This window comes from Pelobates fuscus, chromosome 7 (genome assembly GCF_036172605.1).
Source record: "Pelobates fuscus isolate aPelFus1 chromosome 7, aPelFus1.pri, whole genome shotgun sequence".
Taxonomy (NCBI): domain Eukaryota; kingdom Metazoa; phylum Chordata; class Amphibia; order Anura; family Pelobatidae; genus Pelobates; species Pelobates fuscus.
The window spans coordinates 175,867,616-175,887,696 of record NC_086323.1 but is presented as its reverse complement, the minus strand read 5'-3'; the positions used below and the strand labels follow the sequence as shown (position 1 = coordinate 175,887,696).

At 46.4% G+C, this 20,081-nt stretch overlaps 1 protein-coding gene across 2 annotated transcripts in view; it reads right to left on the bottom strand.

The window, feature by feature from the left end:
- LOC134568882 (haloacid dehalogenase-like hydrolase domain-containing 5) overlaps positions 1-9,613 on the bottom strand; it is a 31,911-nt gene extending 22,298 nt beyond the window's left edge. Inside the window, exon 1 of one of the 2 annotated variants that reach the window (XM_063427576.1) lies at positions 9,413-9,613. In XM_063427576.1, coding sequence (XP_063283646.1) covers positions 9,413-9,502 — 90 coding nt within the window. In that variant the 5' untranslated portion in view covers positions 9,503-9,613. The remainder of the gene's footprint in view (positions 1-9,412) is intronic. The other variant, XM_063427577.1, reaches the window with a different exon arrangement.
- Between the last annotated feature and the right edge of the window lie 10,468 nt (positions 9,614-20,081).

The window sequence follows — 20,081 nt, the reverse complement described above, 5'->3', positions numbered from 1 at the left end:
ACAAAGCTGTATTCCTGGCACTAACGTGTCACGTATTCATCCGCTTATAAAACATATTGTTAATGACATTTACTGTCCACAGAAGGGTACATGCTGAGCAGCAATTATGCAAATGGGAACCTGGTAACTGCCTTTGGGGTCAAAGGCCGGTTACAGCCTATCAGACCTAGAGGAGGGGTATTTAGGCCCAGTTCTCATCCTGCTCAGTGCCCTGTCATGGTTTCCCTTGTGGTTGCCCGAGAGTGCGTTATTGATTCTGGTAATTCTGGTTATTTGACTTTGGCATTGTTTTTGACTTCCCTGGCATCCCTGACTCCTGGCTTTTCCTTATCATTGTGTCTCTTTCTGTTTCCCTTGACCTCGGCTATTCTTTGGTACGTACGAAGAGGCCGGTCTCCTCGCGCTGGGCTTCCGGACTGAGTCCAGCGACACCCCTACCCACCTCCCCCCCCCCCACCCCCACTGTACCGGGGGGGGGGGGGGGGGGGGGGGGACATCCCTCGGAACTGACCAAGCACGCTTACGGACACCCACCAAGCGAGAACACTGCAGTGACCGACTCCGCGATCCCAAAATGGCAGACGTCCAACACTGCGACACGCATGAAGTGAGAGCCTACCAGGGTGAATCCCACGACTGTCACCGAGGCCCTTATACGGATTGACCAGACATTTGCCAAGTTCTGGCTCAAGTTCCAGCGGCTCATAGCGACTGGGCTCAGGAAAGAAAAAAGACATGGCGGACAACCGGAGGCGCAGGGACCTACTCAGGGCGAATCAAAAGAGACACCAAGTAAGCAACCAAATGGCTGCCCTCCCAGGCAGAGAGCCACAAGGGGCTTGCAAGCCCCGCATCGCCCACAAAGACGGAAGACGCCCGCAAAGCACCTACACCATCCGTCCACCCTGCAACAGGGACAGACCCGGACACAGGAAGTACCCGAGTCAGTGGAATAAAGATGCCAGCTCTAACCCACACCTGGGGCTGGAGAGGTACCAGACCCCGGAACGAAGCCGCCTCGGGCCGGACACAGGACAAGCCACCCAAGGGCATCGGCTGAAGTTAAGAGGCAAACACCCAAAGACACTGGTCACAGACATCTGCATATGAACTGCACCCACTCTACAACTGTCATTTTGTGTGTCCGTAAGGTAGACCAGCAAAGTACAATCACCCGAGGTTAACAACATCTTCGGTCCAACCAGACCATGACAGGAACTCTACACATTTGCTTAGTTAGCTTTCATTTTATTATTTTAAAGCCAAGTATGACCATATAACTAATAAGCTTAGCCTGTATTGTAGGCATATTCTTAAAGCCAACTCACAAATACAACAAGGTTCTCAACATGTTTCCCCTCAAGTGAGAATAGGTATTATAAAGTCAAAACGCTAAGCCCACACTATTAATGCATGTATCGAACCTTGCTTCACAGGTGCACTCATTAAGCACAATTACTCATTAAGCATATCTGGGTATAACCCCGCTCATCCTCACGCAAGTTACACAGATTAACCCTCTGAGTTATTCACTACTATGCTATGTACAAATAGACCTAACCTACAGGGCCTTGTTGTACTCCACGCTTAGTTACACGAAAGATGAGCTGCTCAAACTTTTTAAGCAATATCGGCTAGACCAGCCACAGTACTTACCCCAGCCGCCATCAAAAGTTCGAGAAACTTAGAAAATATGGCGGTAACTGCTTGCGGCTAAATGGCCATTAACCATACACTACACGCAGTTTGATTGAATGTTCATAATATGCATCTGTTATTATATAGTATCCCTAGCCTGCAACCTCTCTACTTGTTATTATAAAATGTGCCTGTTCATCTTGTGAGGCGCATGTTGAGTGTGGGAAAAGTTGGAGGACTGCTTTTGGGGCACCTCTTACCAGAATAAAAAAAAAAAAAAAAAACACCATTTATTTACCTGGTCCCAGGACGAGCGTGGTCTAATGCGAATGCGCAACAAATGGCGTGCGCGCATTAGAAGTCCCCATAGGAAAGCACTGAATCAATGCTTTTCTATGGCGAAAAATCTGACGTTAGAGTTCCTTGTGTAGATTGTGAGGACGTCCAGCGTCAGATAACGGACCAAAAGTCCACTGAGGGCAGACTTCGTGCTGCAATGTAAACAGTGCAGTTTCTCTGGAACTGCAGTGTTTAACATTGCAGCACTAGGTGCAATAGGAACACAGCACCCAGACAACTTCAATGAGTGGATGTGGTCTGGGTGCCTACATTGTATCTTTACATTTTAGCAGGGACAGGGGCACTAAAGTGATAGGAATACAGGTTTGTATTCCTAACACTTTGGTGTTTCTTTAAACATTCTGGTGTCAGGAATACAAGCATGTATATTGTTTAACTACTTAGGTGACCTTCTACGACCCGGTAAAGATGTTTTTACTTGCCCACGACAAGCCAGTCTCACCGCTGCTGGCACCAACTCCATGGGTGAGCTCATCAATCTTTATCTATGCCAATCCAATGTGGCTTTTGCACAAGAACGACAAAACACTGTGCCAATCAGCATCTCCTCATATAAATGCATTGAATCAATGCATCTCTATGGGGCACATCGAGAGTCTCCACGATCTGTAAGAAAAACGCTGAAGGCCAGTGCTGCACACTAAGAACACTCTAGTGGCCCTCTGACTTGTGCATTGTCTTTTCTAGCTCAGCACTGTGTGGTTTTGTGCATGGACAGGTGGCCATCACTTAACACTCTCCAGGCCTGGACTGGGATATTTTCTGGTGGACCAAGGTATTGGATGTAGAGCAGGCTGCCAGATTACAGATTAAAGATGTGCTTGGAAGTCTTTGCCAGTGACCATTCGTGATATGAGACAGTGTTTATGACATTTAAAACACAGTGGTCATCACTGGCAGCAACAGAGTTGGTGGTAAACAAAGATTGGGTCACTTAACCATGCAAAGATCTTTGTGACTGTTCAGTCATGCTGTATTCATCAAAATGAAGGATGCTGCTGTAATATATCTATCTCTATCATGCTCCAATGTGAACCACGTACACCGAGATAGGATATCTGGCTTAATAAAATGACATGCATTTGTACTTGACCCAATGTCAAAGGTTGCCAGCCCTCTGCTGAGTATGTGAATTCAACGGGCCCCGTGTAAATACTTTATACGGTCAGCAAGTCATAAATATTTGAATGTCCATCTACATAGAATAGCAAATACTTGTGTTCGTTTATATTTGCACACAACCGTACACTTGTCCCTACACACACACACACACACACTAAACAAGAAGGGGGAAGGAGGAGCATCATGTGATTGCACAAAACCACGTCACCTCACCTTCCTGTCACAAAGTTGCACACCACTATCCTTAAATAATTAGTAAGTTACATACTATAAATTAGTAACCAAGTATAGCTATATTTCAGCCTTGATCTGTTCAAATTCATAAATTGAATTTTTTTTTTTTTTTTTTTTTTTTAATCAAACCCTTTGTCTCCATTGCAGTAATGTGTCAGCGAGTGGAAGGTCTACACTCAAATTTTTTTATTTTTTTTTTTATTTTTTTTTAATTCTTTATTTTATTTGTGCATAATAAGAAGAACATACGTTTGCACTGCCACGACAGCTGGTGCATACAGATTCGTAAACATATTATAACATTGGTATGGCATCAATAACATAGCACATTTTTTATTTTTAAAAGTCAGATTATGTAACAAGTCGAGCGTTGGTCATGCTTATACAGTTCGAGCTACTGCACGTTTTTAAATCAAGAGATAATCTAGTAATGATTTTTAGTAGTATGTGACCTTTAGTTTAACAAAACTTTGTGTAAACATGTGTGTAGATCAAGCATTGAAACTTATATAACATATGCAGTGTGACTAGTTGCTGATATTCAGTTATACAAAGGGTTGGCACTCTGTCTAAACAACTTAGTTAAGTAGGCTCAGACAATTTAAGAACATTATAAAAGTTAATAACATGAGCTTAGCAATGAGGGTAAAATAAACAGTGTAAATGGTGTCAAAAACGATTTAAGATTAAACGCCCACGTGAATAGTGAACCCTCTAGGGCTGAGTAGGTGTATGAGCATTTGTCATTAGTACCAGTTGCTCTGTGCCATATAGCTAACAGGTGAGATTATCAATGGAGTTGAATGGCTAACACGATGTAGGTTGATTGCAGGCCTATTCAGTGTGAATGTGTCAGCCAATCAGCATGTTGTGTGTGATATGTGGCTAGGTACACGTGATTCTCTATCACTAGGCGCCTAAATAAGGCAGGGACTATACAAATAATAATATTTTCACTTGTACACATTTTTATAAGTAATACTCAAAAATGGTTAACATTAACTTCATATTTGACTGTGGATAAACCCACTGCAGAGGTAGATTAGTCAAACAGTGGTTTTGAGAAAACATGCACATTTTTAAGGGTAAAGTTGATATGTCTATGCAATAACAATCAGGTTAAGAGTAGATTTGTCTGCAGCTTCCTGACCACTTTGGTACTGAAAACTATACATATAAGAGTAAACAATTGTATGCATATGGATAGTTAGGGCAAGATAGATCATGTTAATTCTAAGGTTTGTATCGCATTACAAGAAACATCCTAGAGGAGTGCCAGGGAACACATTTAGGCTAAGCCATAGAGAAATTATAAGGCAAAACCATCTGTGCTAAGCTAATAGTTAGTGGGTCGGCATAATTAGGGCAGTTAATGTAGTTAGGCAAGTTTAGTAGAGTGAGAGTATTCAAATTGACATACTGACTACATGTAAATTGTAAGGTACAGGCTTATTCAAGGTTTATCTGTTGCATGTGTCTGTGACAAAAGTAACGATGAAAGTAACGATTAATGCCAAGGGCGAAGCAAAATAATAATCATAACCATATCTTCGTGCAAGAGGGGTCCAGCAGATCAGGTAGCTCCGGCGTGACTCGTGCGGCAGAAGGTAAGTCCGCGCTCAGCCTACTCCCGACAGCGGGAAGCGTGGAGAACCCGGAGGGTGGTAATCGGCACGTGTGCCTGCTAACTGGTACCCGGGTGGTCTGATGGTAAGTCCACTCACCGGGGTCGACAGTGCCCGCTCGCTTGGTGCCAGCCTCTGGTGCGGTGAATGTCGCTTTATGCGCCTCCATGTTGAGGCCTTCTTCATTGCCGCTGGCTGCTTCTGCATAGGGTGGTTCTGACCTCTTGCGGGTAAGCTCTTTCTGTTAGGTTGGTGGGAGGTCGGGCTACTGTGCGTCCGCTGGTGTACTTGTCGGCTCCCTGGGGCTTTTGGCGTGCTCCTGTTGCCATGCTTGGGTATAGTGCTGTGTCTTGGGGCCTGTCCGGGTGTCCCACTCCTCCGCGGGTGAGGGCAGGCGTGTGCGCCCAGTTTGTGTGCCTGCCACGCCGGCATTCGATGTCGGTGCAGCCGGGCGGCCGCCTGGAAGGCTATATATGGGTGCTCGTAGCGGCGTCTGCGCATGGTTGGCCTAACCCATGAGGCCACTAGTTTTGCTGCTCGCTGGTAGGTCACCCCCCTGTCCACCAGTGTTGTGCAGAAACTCAGGCACAGCCGGTCAAGGGCCTCCAGGGGCTGGGATGGGGTACGGCTGGCCGCTGTCTTTTTTCTTGGTCCTTGCTGGGCGGCCATTTTGGCTGGGCCTCAGGTGCCTCGTGTGTTTGCGAGGTGTGTGGTCAGTTCAGCTCGTTCACCGTGTTAGCGTGCTTGGATCAGGTATCGGTTTTGTCAGTCGCTTGGATGTGCCGGGATATCCCTCACCGGCCAGGGGGTGTTAACGGGGTCATGAGGGTCGCAGTGTTTTCCCGCTGTGCCGCTGGCGCGGAGGTCGGCCGCCTCTCCCGCGCCTGCATACGTTGGTAGGCCGCAACCCTATATCTGCTTCAGGTCGCTTCTCTGAGTTCGGCGATCCGGCTAAGTGAGCCTCGGGGATCACACCACTACTCTGCTGCTTCTTTGTGGAAGGTTCGGTGTGGTATTTTTAGGTATTTGTCGCTTATTTGCCGGTTCTTTCACGGAGCTCTGGTTTGGTGCGACCAGTCTGCTCGGCAGTCAGACCCCGCCCCTCCTCAAATGTTTTTAAAAGCTTACTGCACAATATGAGCATGCACATTACAAGGATGTTTGCTTGGTCCTGAAGGCTAGGGGCCGGCTTGGAGGCTGTCAGTGAGGAAGCGTACCTCTCTTCTATGGGCCTCACCAGTGATACAGATGCAATGCCCCTTCATGGCTCCACCCACCCAGATTCCATGTCTCCCATTGAAAGTATGCTTTGGAGCTTCAAGCTCTCTGGTGGAAATAGTGAACACAAAGCAAGAATTTAAACAATAAAAACGGTTTGAATACTAAGAATGGGAGAGGGGTGCCAGGGTACTCCAGTGCACTATAGTAGTTATGGTGCTTAGAGTGTTCTTTTCAGCAGATATATTCATAGCATTGTAAAATAGACTAAATTGTACAAAACACATCCATTAAAATATCCAGTATGACAGGGTATCTACTGCATTTACTTTAGTAAGGCAGAATCATCGTTTTTTTTTTTAAAGGACGGTTGCCCAATCCCTGATACACATGAAGTGTCTGTTCCAAGCATTGATAATCTACTGAAACAGTATGGGGACTTTATTAAGGGGACCACTATCCTATACACTCTACCTGGAAGTTTTGTGGGCCTGGATATAGATAGATAGACAGACATATACACACACACACACACATAATGCAGTTATTCTGGTGTCTATAGCATGTCCTTGCAGACTGAGCACTGTAAATGCTGCCTTTTCACAATAAAAGCAGTGTATACATTACTGCCTAGTACAGGGATAGGCAACCTTCAGCACTGCAGATGTTTTGGACTACACCTCCCATGATGCTTTGCCAGCATTATGGCTATAAGAGCATTGTGGGAGACGTAGTCCACAGCTTCTAGAGTGTCGAAGGTTGCCTATCCCTGGCCTAGTAACACCTCTATTGGCAATAACTCAGACGGCCACTAGAGGTGCTTCCTTTTCCAGTGTGCAGCACTTATGTTCAGCAGCTCTACTCTCTGCATGTAAGCGCTGAAAGTTCCCCATTGAGGAGTTGCTGATTGGTGAAGTGCATTGCTGCGCATGCACAATAGCTTCCCATTCCTATGGGGATGGGAGAAAATATATATTTTCCCAAACAACTGTAAAGGGGTCAGGGACCTAAATAGCTAAATACTACACAGTGTCAGAAATACATGTTTATATTCCTGACACTACAGTGTTCCTTTAATGAAGCAGTTTTGTGTATAGACCATGCCTCCGTAGTCTCACAACCCAATTTTCTGCCATTTAGGAGTTAAATCACTTTTGTTTCTATATATGCAGCCTTAGCAACACTTTTCCTGGTGTGACTCATACAGGCAGAATTGAAAAAAAATTGTGTTATTTTAAATCAGATGTTAACTTGCTTTAGAAGTGTCTCTCATGGTAAGTATATTACACTTTATTCACACACACAGAAGGCACCTGCAGTGTCTAAAAGGTTATTAAAAGAGCAGGAGATAAGAAACTATAAGATAAACAGAATATGTAGAAAATAAAGTTTGCACATTAGATCTCTCTTAAAGAAAAGATTTAGGAAGTCTGTGTAAGTCACTTGCAGGGAGGTGTGGCTAGAACTGCATAAACAAAGTTATTTAACTCCTTAATGGCAGAAAACTTAACATTGAGACTGCTGTGGCATGATATATACACCAAAACTGCTTCATTAAGCTTAAGTTGTGTTGGTGCCTATAGTGTCCATGCAAGATTCAAACTGTTGTAGAGTCGTTTCTTAAGTACTTGACTCCCCTGGGCACCTGCTGTCCAATTTTTCTTTATTATTATAGCTAAAATGGAAGTTCTTACTTTCATATTTGTAATAGCAATTCATCCATCTTAGTAGAGAATTAGTTGGTTGAGGAAAGTCCGCTGATGCACTCTACCAATGAATTCTAATGAAACAGAACACTTCCGCTATAGCCGATATCTCAAGAAGGGCTAGACCATAAGCACCTGTCAAACCTTACTAAAACAGTTTGACTCTTAAAGGGACACTATAGTCACCAAAACAGGTTTAGCTTAATGAAGCAGTTTTGGCGTATAGATCATGTCCCTGCAGTCTCACTGCTCAATTCTCTGCCATTTAGGAGTTAAATCCCTTTGTTTATGAACCCTAGTCACACCTGCCTGCACGTGACTTGCACAGCCTTCCTAAACACTTCTTGTACAGAGTCATCTAAAGTTGATCCTTCCTTTATTGCAAGTTCTGTTTAATTTAGATTTTCTTATCCCCTGCTATGTTAATAGCTTGCTAGACCCTGCAAGAGCCTCCTGTATGTGATTAAAGTTCAATTTACAGAGAAAGAGATACAATTGTTTAAGGTAAATTACATCTGATTGAAAGTGAAACCAGTTTTATTTTTTTTCATGCAGGCTGTGTCAATCAGAGTCAGGGGAGGTGTGGCTAGGGCTGCATAAACAGAAGCAAAGTGATTTAACTCCTAAATGGCATTGAACTGAGCAGTGAAACCTGAGAAGCATGACATATACACTAAAACTGTATCATTAAGCTAAAGTTGTTTAGGTGACTATAGTGTTCCTTTAAACACTACAGCACACTAAAGCACTTATATTGCATTAAGTGTCCCTTTAAATACCTACTGCACTTACAGGTGTTTCCTCTGTGTCATAACGTCAACTACAAAATGCCATGTACACCTACTAAAGCTAAATAATAATAATAATAATAATAATACACAGATGATTAAAACATACATCTTAATATAAAACCCACCTACAAGGAACCTTGCAAGAGTACAATTCATTGTGTTTTTATACCCCACCTCCTATGGACTGTAAGCGCCTTTAACCCCTTAAGGACTAAACTTCTGGAATAAAAGGGAATCATGACATGTCATGTGTCCTTAAGGGGTTAAGCAGGGTCCTCCTCAATCTATCATTCTTGTAACATTTTGTAATGGTCTGATTTATTGTTAAATGGCCCCCCTTTTATAATAATGTAAAGCACTGGGGAATAAGTTTGCAATATATAAATGCTAAATTAAAAATAGAAAAATTAACCACAAGTCAAAAGGTGGCTTCCTAGGGGCCAGGGGTTAACAGGAATCCAGGTGTAATTAAGACATTGGACTCTATTCACCATCTGTATACTTAGAGTGCAAGGGGCCTCAAATTGGTCAAATGCCTGAGGCACTTTCTCATGTCTTCCCCTCTATCCCTCCAGACTACACCAACCAGTCTCTGTACCATCAATTAACACCACCAACTCCCTCCATACCACCAAAACCACTCTAAATAAGCAATCACCCCAAATACTGCTAACCGCAGCACCGTCCCCCCACCATTGAGATGTTCAGGTATAGTTACCCCAGGGGGATCTCCTTGGCAAACTCCAGCTCGGAAGTCTTTGAAAGTCCGCAGACTTCGAATCGCTTGGGACACACTGAACCCCCTCATCTCTCCGTGTCCGAGCAATCTCCGGGCTCAGCAGATCCGTGGTCTCGTCTTATTGTGATCTTTAAGGCTCCAGGTGGCAACTAGCCTTCTGCTGCCCCAACCGCTGGCTCCGGAGATATAACCAGCTGAGCGTGACAACGGCAGGGGCTAGCCAATCAGCTGCCAGCACTAGCCGGGGAAACGGCCAGCCAGAGGCTAGAAGCAGTCACCGCCCCCGACCAGCCCCTCATTTTACACACGGCGAGCGACTTCCGCTTCTAGAACGCCGAGTATAACAACAAGAATCTTTACATCAAGAACGTTCGAACGCGGCCCCTATAAGGGGATCCACCATATTTCCTGTGTATAGAATACCGCCTTCGTGTTAATCCGCATATACTGCACTAGAGCGATAAAACAAGGCGGTTTTATGGGGCCTTTCATTGACATCCTTATCTACAGTACCGGATGAATCCTAGAAAGATAGGGCTTGGCCTTTGCTGCTTATTACCAGGGTAGAGTTCAGAAAATATTAAGGAATCCACAGCAATAACCCCGGATGAGGCACTAAAGCTGCTCTCATTGTGCCAACCATATTCTTACAGAGCTTCACCAGAATTGTTAGACAAAGGAACCGCAGTTGGACACATCTGGACAAAAAAAAGTGCAATACAATATAAACTGTGAGCTATTCGCTAAAAAAAACAAATGGCACTAGAAAAAGCTGTTTTTCTATTTGGCAATTTTAACCCAGGAAGTGCTATAGAAAGGCAATTTTGGTTATTACAACCCCATTTGAACTGCTATATGGCTGCAGTTCGGTTCCCTGTTCAAATCAGCCATATCTCCATATAACATGGATGATTTGGTTAATCAGAAAGAGGGGTCACTGGCCTTAATGCAAATATGTATGAGTATGTGAGTGGTAACAAGTCTAGATCGGAATGACAAAAATTATAGCTAGGCTGTGGCTATAGCTGAATTTGACAACGTTTACAATTTCGTTAACCCAATTTTTTTTTTTTTTTTTAATTCTTTATTTTGAGTGTGCAAGGAATAACAAAGCATTAAACAATGCCACGACAGCATGAATAAGATCATGAGAGACAGAAACAGTTACATATGTGGCTCCTAGGTAATGCACATTTTGAAATAATTATATGCAGGGCCGTATTATGCAGTATAGTAGCGTTCTTTTAAACATGTAGTACAAGCGTGGTCAAGCTTAAATGGCAAGTATTCGAGTGAACCTGATCAGTTGGGTTGCGTTCTGATTGCTAGTACAATGGCTATGATAGTAAAATTATAGTAAGGCTTGCAATATCAAATAACAATAAGGACAATAAATGCTAAATTCTAGATGATCCCCGGCAGCAGTCCCAGTTGCTATCTAAAACATGCGAAGGCAGCCGGCTGTTAGTGTAGTTTAGGCGTGGGTAGGGAGACTAAATATGCGATTGGTACGTGCTACCTGGAAGGTTTGGTAAGTGCCCTGTAGTCACCTGTAGTTGGGCTCAGTGGTGTATCCTGGTTTTGTGCTGCCCTAGGCAGGACAAAACTCAGGCGCCCCCCCTCCCCCGCGCCACCCCCACCCAACCTTTCCCCCGCCCCGCATTCTAAATACACACACACACATTCACTGACAGATACGCATACACTAGCTAACAGAAACACACACTCGCTAACAGACACACTCACACTCAGTAACAGAAACACACACTCGCTAACAGACACACTCACACTCAGTAACAGACACACACTCACTCACTAGCAGACACAAACTAGCAGACACACTCACAGGCAAACACACACTAACAGACACACACACTAACAGACACACACAGTCACACACTAACAGACACACACAGTCACACACTAACAGACACACACAGTCACACACTAACAGACACACACAGTCACACACTAACAGACACAAACACTAACAGACACACACACTCACCCACCCACATTAACACATTTTTTTTAAATTTATTTTTAACACATTTTTTTTAAATGTATTTTTAACACTTTTTTTTTTTTTTATTTAACACCCCCCCAGCCTCCTTACCTTTGGGAATGCTGGGGAGGGGGGGTGTCTCTTCCTCCCTGGTGGTCCAGTGGCTGCTGGGCGATCGGGCGGCACTGCCTGGCTGGTGGGCGGGCGGCCGGCCGGCGAGGGAGCACTTCCCCTGAGCTGTCTGCTCAGCTCCCTCGCGCGCCTCAGAGTGAGGCTGGGAGCCGGAATATGACGTCATATTCCGGCTCCGCCTCCCAGCCTCACTCTGCGGCCGGCGAGGGAGCTGAGCAGACAGCTCAGGGGAAGTGCTCCCTCGCCGGCCGCCCGCCCGCCAGGCAGTGCCGCCCAGCAGCCCGCCGGCATGTCTGTTAGCCGCAAGGCTAACAAGACATTTGCCTTGGGCATTTGGGGGGCGGCTTTTTTTGCCGCCCCCTGGAAAATGCCGCCCAAGGCAAATGCCTTGTTTGCCTCGCGGCTAATACGCCCCTGGTTGGGCTTGTGCATAAGCCTGTGGGAGTAGCAGACTGTGAATTAAGTCAGTGCAGATGGAGACATGTGAACAAGAACTAAATAAAGCGTGCGCTCGGACTATAATTTCTGGAGCTTGTGTTAGCTTGGTATATCGGCCAGACGGGGGTGAAACCAAGATCTCAAGAGTACCTTCCATCTATAAGTTAGGTGTGTGTTCTGAGTGTGTGCGGTCCGTTGAGTGCGTGTCTGCGGTCTTTGGGTGCCCCTAAGTGATGTGTGTCCCCGTCCCGCCCGCTATGTGGGTAAGAAAGCCTGGCTGTCATTGTGTAAGCGCTGGAGAGTGCATGCAGGGCTGGTGTGTTGGGGTCGCAGGTAAGCTAGTCGCGCTGCGTGTTGTGTAAGGCTGGGGTTCGGTCATGGCCTGCGTTACGAGATCTTGGTAGTGAGGAAGGGGAGATGCTACATAGATATTTCTATGGCCAAATCGTGTGTGCGGAACATTTACTCAACCCCCGTCAACATCCCAGTCCAGTAAAACCCCGTCTCTGGTCCTCGCGGTGAGTTTCATCTGCTTCTACGGTGGCTGGCAAGTCCGCGGCCCTGTTCATGTAGTGGCTTTGGCATATGGGTCAGTCGGCTGTTTCCTGGGCACAAACTCCGGGGCGTCTATGGTGTGGCTTCCCAGCCGTTGTGTGCGGCTAGCGGGTCGTGGTGCTAGACCGTGTGGGTCAGTGGGAATGTTCAGACTCTGTATCGCTTCAACGGCCTCTCGGGGGTTGTGGACTACATACTTGGTGTCTCCTTTGCTTATATTAAGGGTGCGGTTCAGGCCCCAGCGATACTGGATTTGGTGCAGGCGTAGTAAGGCTGAATAGGAGCTCAGAGATCTCCGCCAGGCCAGCGTTCCTGCGGACAGGTCCGAATAAAAAGAGAGGGTCATCCCCTCAAAGGGGTAGGAAGACTGTTCCTTTGTGGCCTCTAGGACCATTTTATTTTCTTTAGCCGTTTGGAATTTTAGGATTAAGTCCCCCGTGGCAGTTTGTGGGGCTTTTGCGGACCGGGTTATGCGGAATAGATCCTCCAATACAATTACTTTCGCCACCTTGGGTGTCAGAAGCTCCACAAATAGGCGTCTGATGAGGTGCGGTAGTTCAGCGTCCTGTATGGAGTCCGCGACTCCTCTCACTTTGAGATTGTTGCGGCGGTATCTGTCTTCTTGGGCGGCCATCAAGGTTTCCTGTTGTACAGTTTTATGTTGCAGGTCTTTGATTGCTTTCTGCAGGTCCGCGATCTGGCCAGAGTTGTTGGCAGAGGAGGTCTCCACCCTGCTCAGCCTGTCTGTGAGGCCTTTAATGTCCTCCCTGATTAGGGCCACATCGGCCGAAATCTTCTGATGGTGAGCCGCCATGAGGTCTCCGATTGCCTCCATCGTTACTGGGGTCGGGGCCTTAGTGTGTGGCGGTCCCCTTGGTTGTGAGGGGGTCAGCATGGGGTCTCCCCCTTCCTCGTCCGACGATCCCTCCGTGAAGTCCGAGCACCCACTGTGTAGGGACTCCATTTTGGTGCCTCCTGCCTCGTGAGCCTGCCGCCATAGTTCCCCTATGTCCATTCCCTGGCGGGGTCTGTCGGGCTTTGCCTTTTTAGTTTTTCGCCCCATTAGACTCTCCTGGATCACAGGGTGGTTTTCGGGCTTGGTTTTGTGCGGGTTTGGGAGTTGTTAAAGTCGCTTTTAGTCGTTTTTTTAGTCGTTTGCCCTGGAGCTCTCGTGCGACCGTTCGCTTTGGATGCTTGGCTCCGCCCCCCCAATTTTTATTTTTTTTAAATTTGTTTTCAATATCCATCTGAAAATAACAAGTATCCATGCGGCTCAATTTGGTTGTAAGTGACCACAATAATTGTATTAGTGTTGCCAATGGAATTTTAATACAATGCAGGCATTTTTGAACCAAATGCAATCATCCACATTTGCATTAAGGCCAGTAAGGTATTGTCATGTATAAATCGGGGAATTCATTCTCAGGATGAGTATGTAATTTTTCCTCTTTATAAATCACCAGTAAGACCACACCCTGCAATTTTGGGCACCTGTTCTTAAGAAGGATATTATAGCACTAGAAAAGCTGCAGAGACAGGCTACAACATTGATAAAAGGAATTGAGCATTTTAGTTATGAAGAAAGGTTAACAAACGTAAATCTCTTTAGTTTGGAAAAATGGCGCCTCAGAGGAGATATAACATTATGCAAATATATTCGGGGCCAGTACAAACCATTGTCTGAAAATCTTTTCATAAACAGGTTAGGACACAAGGTCACACATTTAGACTGGAAGAAAGGAGATTTAGTCTAAGGCAGAGGAAAGGGATTTTTACAGTAAGAACAAAAAGGATGTGAAATTTTCTGTCTCAAGAGGTGCTTTTATTAGTCAAGTCTATATAGACGTTTAAACAGCAATTGGATAAATACTTGCAAAAACAATGTACAGGGATATCATTTTTAATTAGTGGGGTAATAGCTTCTTGATCCACGGAAATATCAGACTGCCATTCTGGGGTCAAGAAGGAATTTTTTCCTAGTTTGTTGCAAAATGGAAAGCGCTTCCGACTGGGTTTTTTTTTTTTTTCTTCAACTTTTGGATCAATGGCAAGAACAAATGTGAGAGAGGCTGAACTTGATGGGCGCATCTCTCTTTTCAGTTGTATAACTATGTAAATGAAATTAGCGCACTTCATAATATGGACAGCACTTAAGTCGTGGTGAAAAATTAGGTCTACCTGGCACCTTTCCCAGTGATCTCCCTTCCAGATAAACAACCCAGCAGGTTCCCAAGCGGACAGGGATGCTCTGCTCGAAGACTCCATCTGGGCTGTGTCCACCGCACCCTGAACTCCATCCTCATTGATAACCATATCCTTAAGATTATGGATCTGATAGGAACTAGGCAGCCAATGGGCAGAGAGGTATGCAAGGAGACTTGACAAGGGTCTTCAGATGGCCATTAAATCCAGTGGCCATTAAAGTCTAAGCTCACCTGCCATGTCAAGACAAACCTCTTAGTCCTACCTTAACAATGCAAAAAATGAAAAATACCCCTATTTGTCTCAGAGATTTTTTTTATTTTTTTTGTCAATCTTTCTTTTATTATGGCATATGCATTATGGGGTACAAAAGAGAAAGAGGAGGCATTGTGAGGTAACATGAGTTAATGATAACAAGATGGTGTGCAATGCACCTCAAAGAAAGATCGCCATAGTTTTTTTTTTTTTTGCAAAACCGTCATGGAAACATACAAGCGTGGTTGTTAAAATAACAGGACATGTAACATGTTATACGCAGACAAATGCATATTTTCATATGGTATATCCTTCTGTGTATGCTGTAGTACAGCGTGCGTTACCAGTATTTGCTTGCCTACTAAGATGAACTAAACTATGTGCTGGAGATGATATGAACATAAAGGAAACAATTTATACATGCCCATGCTAGTAATTTATCTGCTTATGCGTGAATTAGTATTCGCTGGTCAGAGAGGCTGCACCTCGCTAGATGTATGTATAGGCTAGTTTTATGCTAGGCAAAGCATCATCATTAATAGGGAGGTCGGTGTGCGCATGAGCCTAGACAGGTATGTCGTGAGGACTACATGGTGTATAGTTGAGTGAACAAATGTGTTAGTGACAGGCTGAGTGTCTGCAATCAGTTACTGCAGTGCTATGAGTTTAAACGTTAAGGCTAAACTGAGATTAAAACAAGAACAAAAATCTGTGGCATGAACTGACCCTGACTTTTGTAGGCTTATTCACTATCTAAAAAAGAGTTTGTGGGGCGACAATGTAGGGACAACAAGTAATGTAAATAACATGTATAGCACATGAAGCTACTTGCACCGTGGACTCTGTGATACAGCAAGTGGTATATGTACACAATACTAGTTGCAAATTTAACCTATGGCATAGTAAATATTCAAGTGTCGGTTATATTTATATAGGTTATGCTATGACACATTTAAGTGATAATTAGCAGGCTGTATTCTAGTACTGCACATAAGTCTCTAGCTCGGTAAGGGCGGTCAGTGTGCCCATGAGGTTTGTCTTACATCAGTCAGTTTGCCTGGCACCAGGAGGGGCGTGTGGATGGGTTTTGTTTGCTGCCTTCAGCCAATTCCCAGTGCGTGCCACACTGAATAATCTGTTCTCTGCTCTGGTGTACCGGTTCCCTTATCTGGCATGTGGGCAGTCAGGCTGAGTTGCAGGCGTTGAAGTGTTGTCAGCGTGTCGCAGCATGGCATTTCTGAGGCCCTGCAGCTCCAGGTTGAGAGGGGGGCCCTGACCCATGGGCTGTAGGTCTTTCTTCTTCGATCGGCGGGGTCATAGCTCTGTCTGGGCTTTGTGGTAGTGGTTGTCCGGAGAGCTGGGGGTGAGGAGGGGGTGAGTGTGCGGTGGGGAGTTTCTCCCCCGCTCCAGACCGTGCGTGGGGTCGTCGCCATGTGGCCACAGGCTCGGTTACCTCTCGGGGCCGGGCCTTTCCCTTTGTGGGCGCTGTGGAAGGTCCTGGTGGTAATCCACCGCCGGCGGTGTGTGACCTTCCCGCGGTGTGGTTGGCGTTTTGGAGGAAGTCTCCTAGTGACCCCCAGTCTGGATGGGCGTACCGCCCTTCGTGGTAAGGCGGTTTTGGCCGGGATCCGCTCCAGCCGCCCCATGCCTGCAGCCAGCACCTCCTCCTTGTGGCGTGTGGGGCGTTGTTGGGCCTCTCTGTGCTCCAATTTTGCCCAGAATTGTCGGAGCAGGGTCTCCAGGCGCTCATGGAGGGGCCGGGAGGGTGCAAGGTCGGTCGCATGGCCCGCAGCCGCCATTTTGCTACCGGCAGTCTGCTCGTTTGTTGCTTGTTTCAGGCTGTTGCCGTCATTTGTAAACAAAGTTGGGTTGTGAGGCAAGATGGTTAGGACCGGGATAACCCCCACCGGTCCCGGGGGGGGGGGGGAAGGTCCGATACTTCGGGTGCCGCTTGTTTAGGTGGGCCGGGAGAGCGGCCGTCTCTCCCCTGCCCTGTGCAGAGTAGGCCCCAAGTCTCCGTTCCGGGAGTTCTGCCGGCATTCAGGCTTGCGAGGTGTCCCCCGGTTCCCCAGACTCTGTAGTACACAGTGAAGCAGGTATGGGTTCTGGGTTGGGTGTTTTACCCCCGATTTTTGGCAAGAATCCGGATCAGGCTCAGGAGCTCTCAGAAAGCATGTCTGCTCAGCTTCCCGGTCAGGCTCCGCCCCCCGCAATTTTTTTTATCTGAAGCTGAAGGTAAAAATCTCTGAGACAGAGGGGTATTTTTCTAAACCCCAACATACTTATTAACCATTAATAGGGAACACATGGGATGGGCGGCTGTAACATGGCTGTGTGATCCAAAATCAAACCCCAATATACAAAATTAATCCCTGAGCTCAAACTCCCACTACTCCTGGGCGGAAGTTACTAGTCCACATTTAAATAATTGGGGTTATCTTCTTAGTATCACTCCATGACCGTTCAAGTGTAATGTTACACTTTGGTAGTGTACAACTGTCTTTTTATGAAGGGGTCTGAGGGTTCATAGTTAGCACTAAATGGAATGCAGGGTATGCAGTTCAGGTCAGTGTTTAAAGGTTTGCTGTATGTAGGGAATTATAGAGTCACTGCGTTGACCTAGAGGTAACTGTTGGGGTCGATGCTTTAGGACTTGAAGTCCACTTATAACTTTATGAGAGTAAAGTATGGAGTCTTTGAGTTAAAGGGGGATCTACCTTGAAGTTACTCTGGGCTAGAATGCAGGTAGACAGAAATAACGGATTACATTAACCCCTTAAGGACCGGACTTTTTTTGCGATGTTGTACATTTGCGACCAGGCATCTTTTTGACACTTTTGTGGTGTTTGTGTTTAGCTGTAATTTTCCGCTCTCTCATTTACTGTTCCCATACAAATTATATATTGTTTTTTTCAGGACAAAATGGGCTTTCTTTACATACCATTATTTATATAATCTCATGTAATTTAATTTTAAAAAAATGAAAAAATATGATGAAAAATTGAAAAAAATACACGTTTTTTGAATTTTATGTGAATATTCTTTTACTCATCTACAAAAGCGAATGAAAAAAACTGCTAAATAGATTCAAAATGTTGTCCTGAGTTCAAAAATACCCAGTGTTTACATGCTTTTTGCTATTTTTTTGCATGTTATAGGGCTATAAGTACAAGTAGGATATTGCGGTTTCAAAACATACATTTTTAAAATGTATCAATAGTGACATTGTAACACTATTATCTGTCATAAATTGCTAAATAACGGGGGGCGTGGCCTGGACGTCGACCGAGATGGAAGCATAAGCACTGAGCTCCGCTCCACCGGCTCTCCAAAAGCCCTAATTTAAAGCAAAATTTCAGCACTCATGGGACGTAACCGTAGGGGTGACCCCCCTGGGACACCCAGAAACTCACAGTCCAGCCAATCTCACGGCCCGATGGATGACTTTTTACAAGCACCGGCCGATATACACGACGAGGCCGAAGGCCCCAATATGGCGGCGCATCCCTCAGGACGAGACGGCACCCACACACCTTCATTGGAAGGCATCGGAGACGAACTCCGCACGATATCAGCAGCAATGGCCACGATGGCCACGAAAGCGGATCTCCTGGTCCTGACAACCACGATCCAAGACGCAATGCGGGCGGAACTAGCCGGTCTCCGGACGGAGGTGACGGCACAAGGCGCCCGACTACAGGCCTTGGAACACTCCCACGAGGCCCAAACGCACAGGATTGCGGCAACCGATACTGCCATAACGAGACAAGGCGACCTCCTGCTCCAAATGAGGAGGTCAGTCGAAGACCTCGACAACCGCGGCCGCAGATGCAATATTAGGGTCCGCGGTATGCCCGAGGCAGAAGGTGAAGAAGATGTGGAAGGCACCCTAACAGCGTTATTTCGTCTGATCCTCCCTGGCGACACCTTACCACCGCTCAGATTTGAAAGAGCACATAGGGCCCTGCGTCCCCGATCCCTGGAGGAAGGCCCCAGAGACATAATCTGCTGCATCCACTCATTCGCCACGAAAGACGCTATCATGAAAGCAGCTAGGGCACGACCCACATGGGACTATCATGGCGTGCAAATTTCGCTATTCAATGACCTGTCTCCGATCACCCTGGACGCTAGAAGGGCCTTGCGGCCTATCACCTCCTTACTACGAGACCGCAATATACCATACAGGTGGGGCTTCCCATTCTCCTTATCGGCAAGACACCGGAATGGCTGGGTAACGCTCCGCGGACCAGATGAGGCCCCCAGCTTTCTAGAAGAGCTGGAGCTCCCTCCTACACCTATACCGAATTGGATACTGGGGCCTGGTATGAGACCACAACGTATGCCCCGCCGACATAGGAACCACTCACCGCCGGGACCTGCCCATCACAGACGCGGAGCACGTGAGGCCCAGAACTGAATACCGACCTCGTGGATCCACCGTCTCATCGATGCTGTGACACTCACTACATTAAGGTACTGTCCTCCCCTTGCCAAACTGGCCGAGACCTGACTGCTGGCCCATACACACATGGCATGCCTGCCTGCCTATGGACTAGGCCCATGCCCCCTCATGATGATGTTCTACCTGACGGCCACATTTGCTGCCATCACCGGACTCTGTTTCTCCCCCCCCCCCCCCCCCCCCGTGATGATGCTCTACCTGACGGCCACATTTGCTGCCATCTCCGGACTCTGTTTCCCCCCCCCCCCCCTCTTGCCCCCTCTCCCATACACGAGGGGCCTGATCCACAGTCACCTACTCAAGGGCTCCCAACAGACACTTTTGGGGCGGGGGTAATGGTGGGACAAGCTGAACGGATCACCCCTCATCGGGCTGGACCCTCGCCTTGACTCAAGGCCCAGTATTGTGGGATTGAACTCTCTGACTAGCACACCGGGACTGTAACAGTATACTACATCTCAGAATCTGATTATTGGATGCGATAAGTATCATTGCCTTTCTTTACAACACTGGTTGTTTGAGTACAATATGTTAACATGAGATGATGCATGCCACTTTTAAGCACACCACGTATTAATTATCTTGCTAGCTCCACA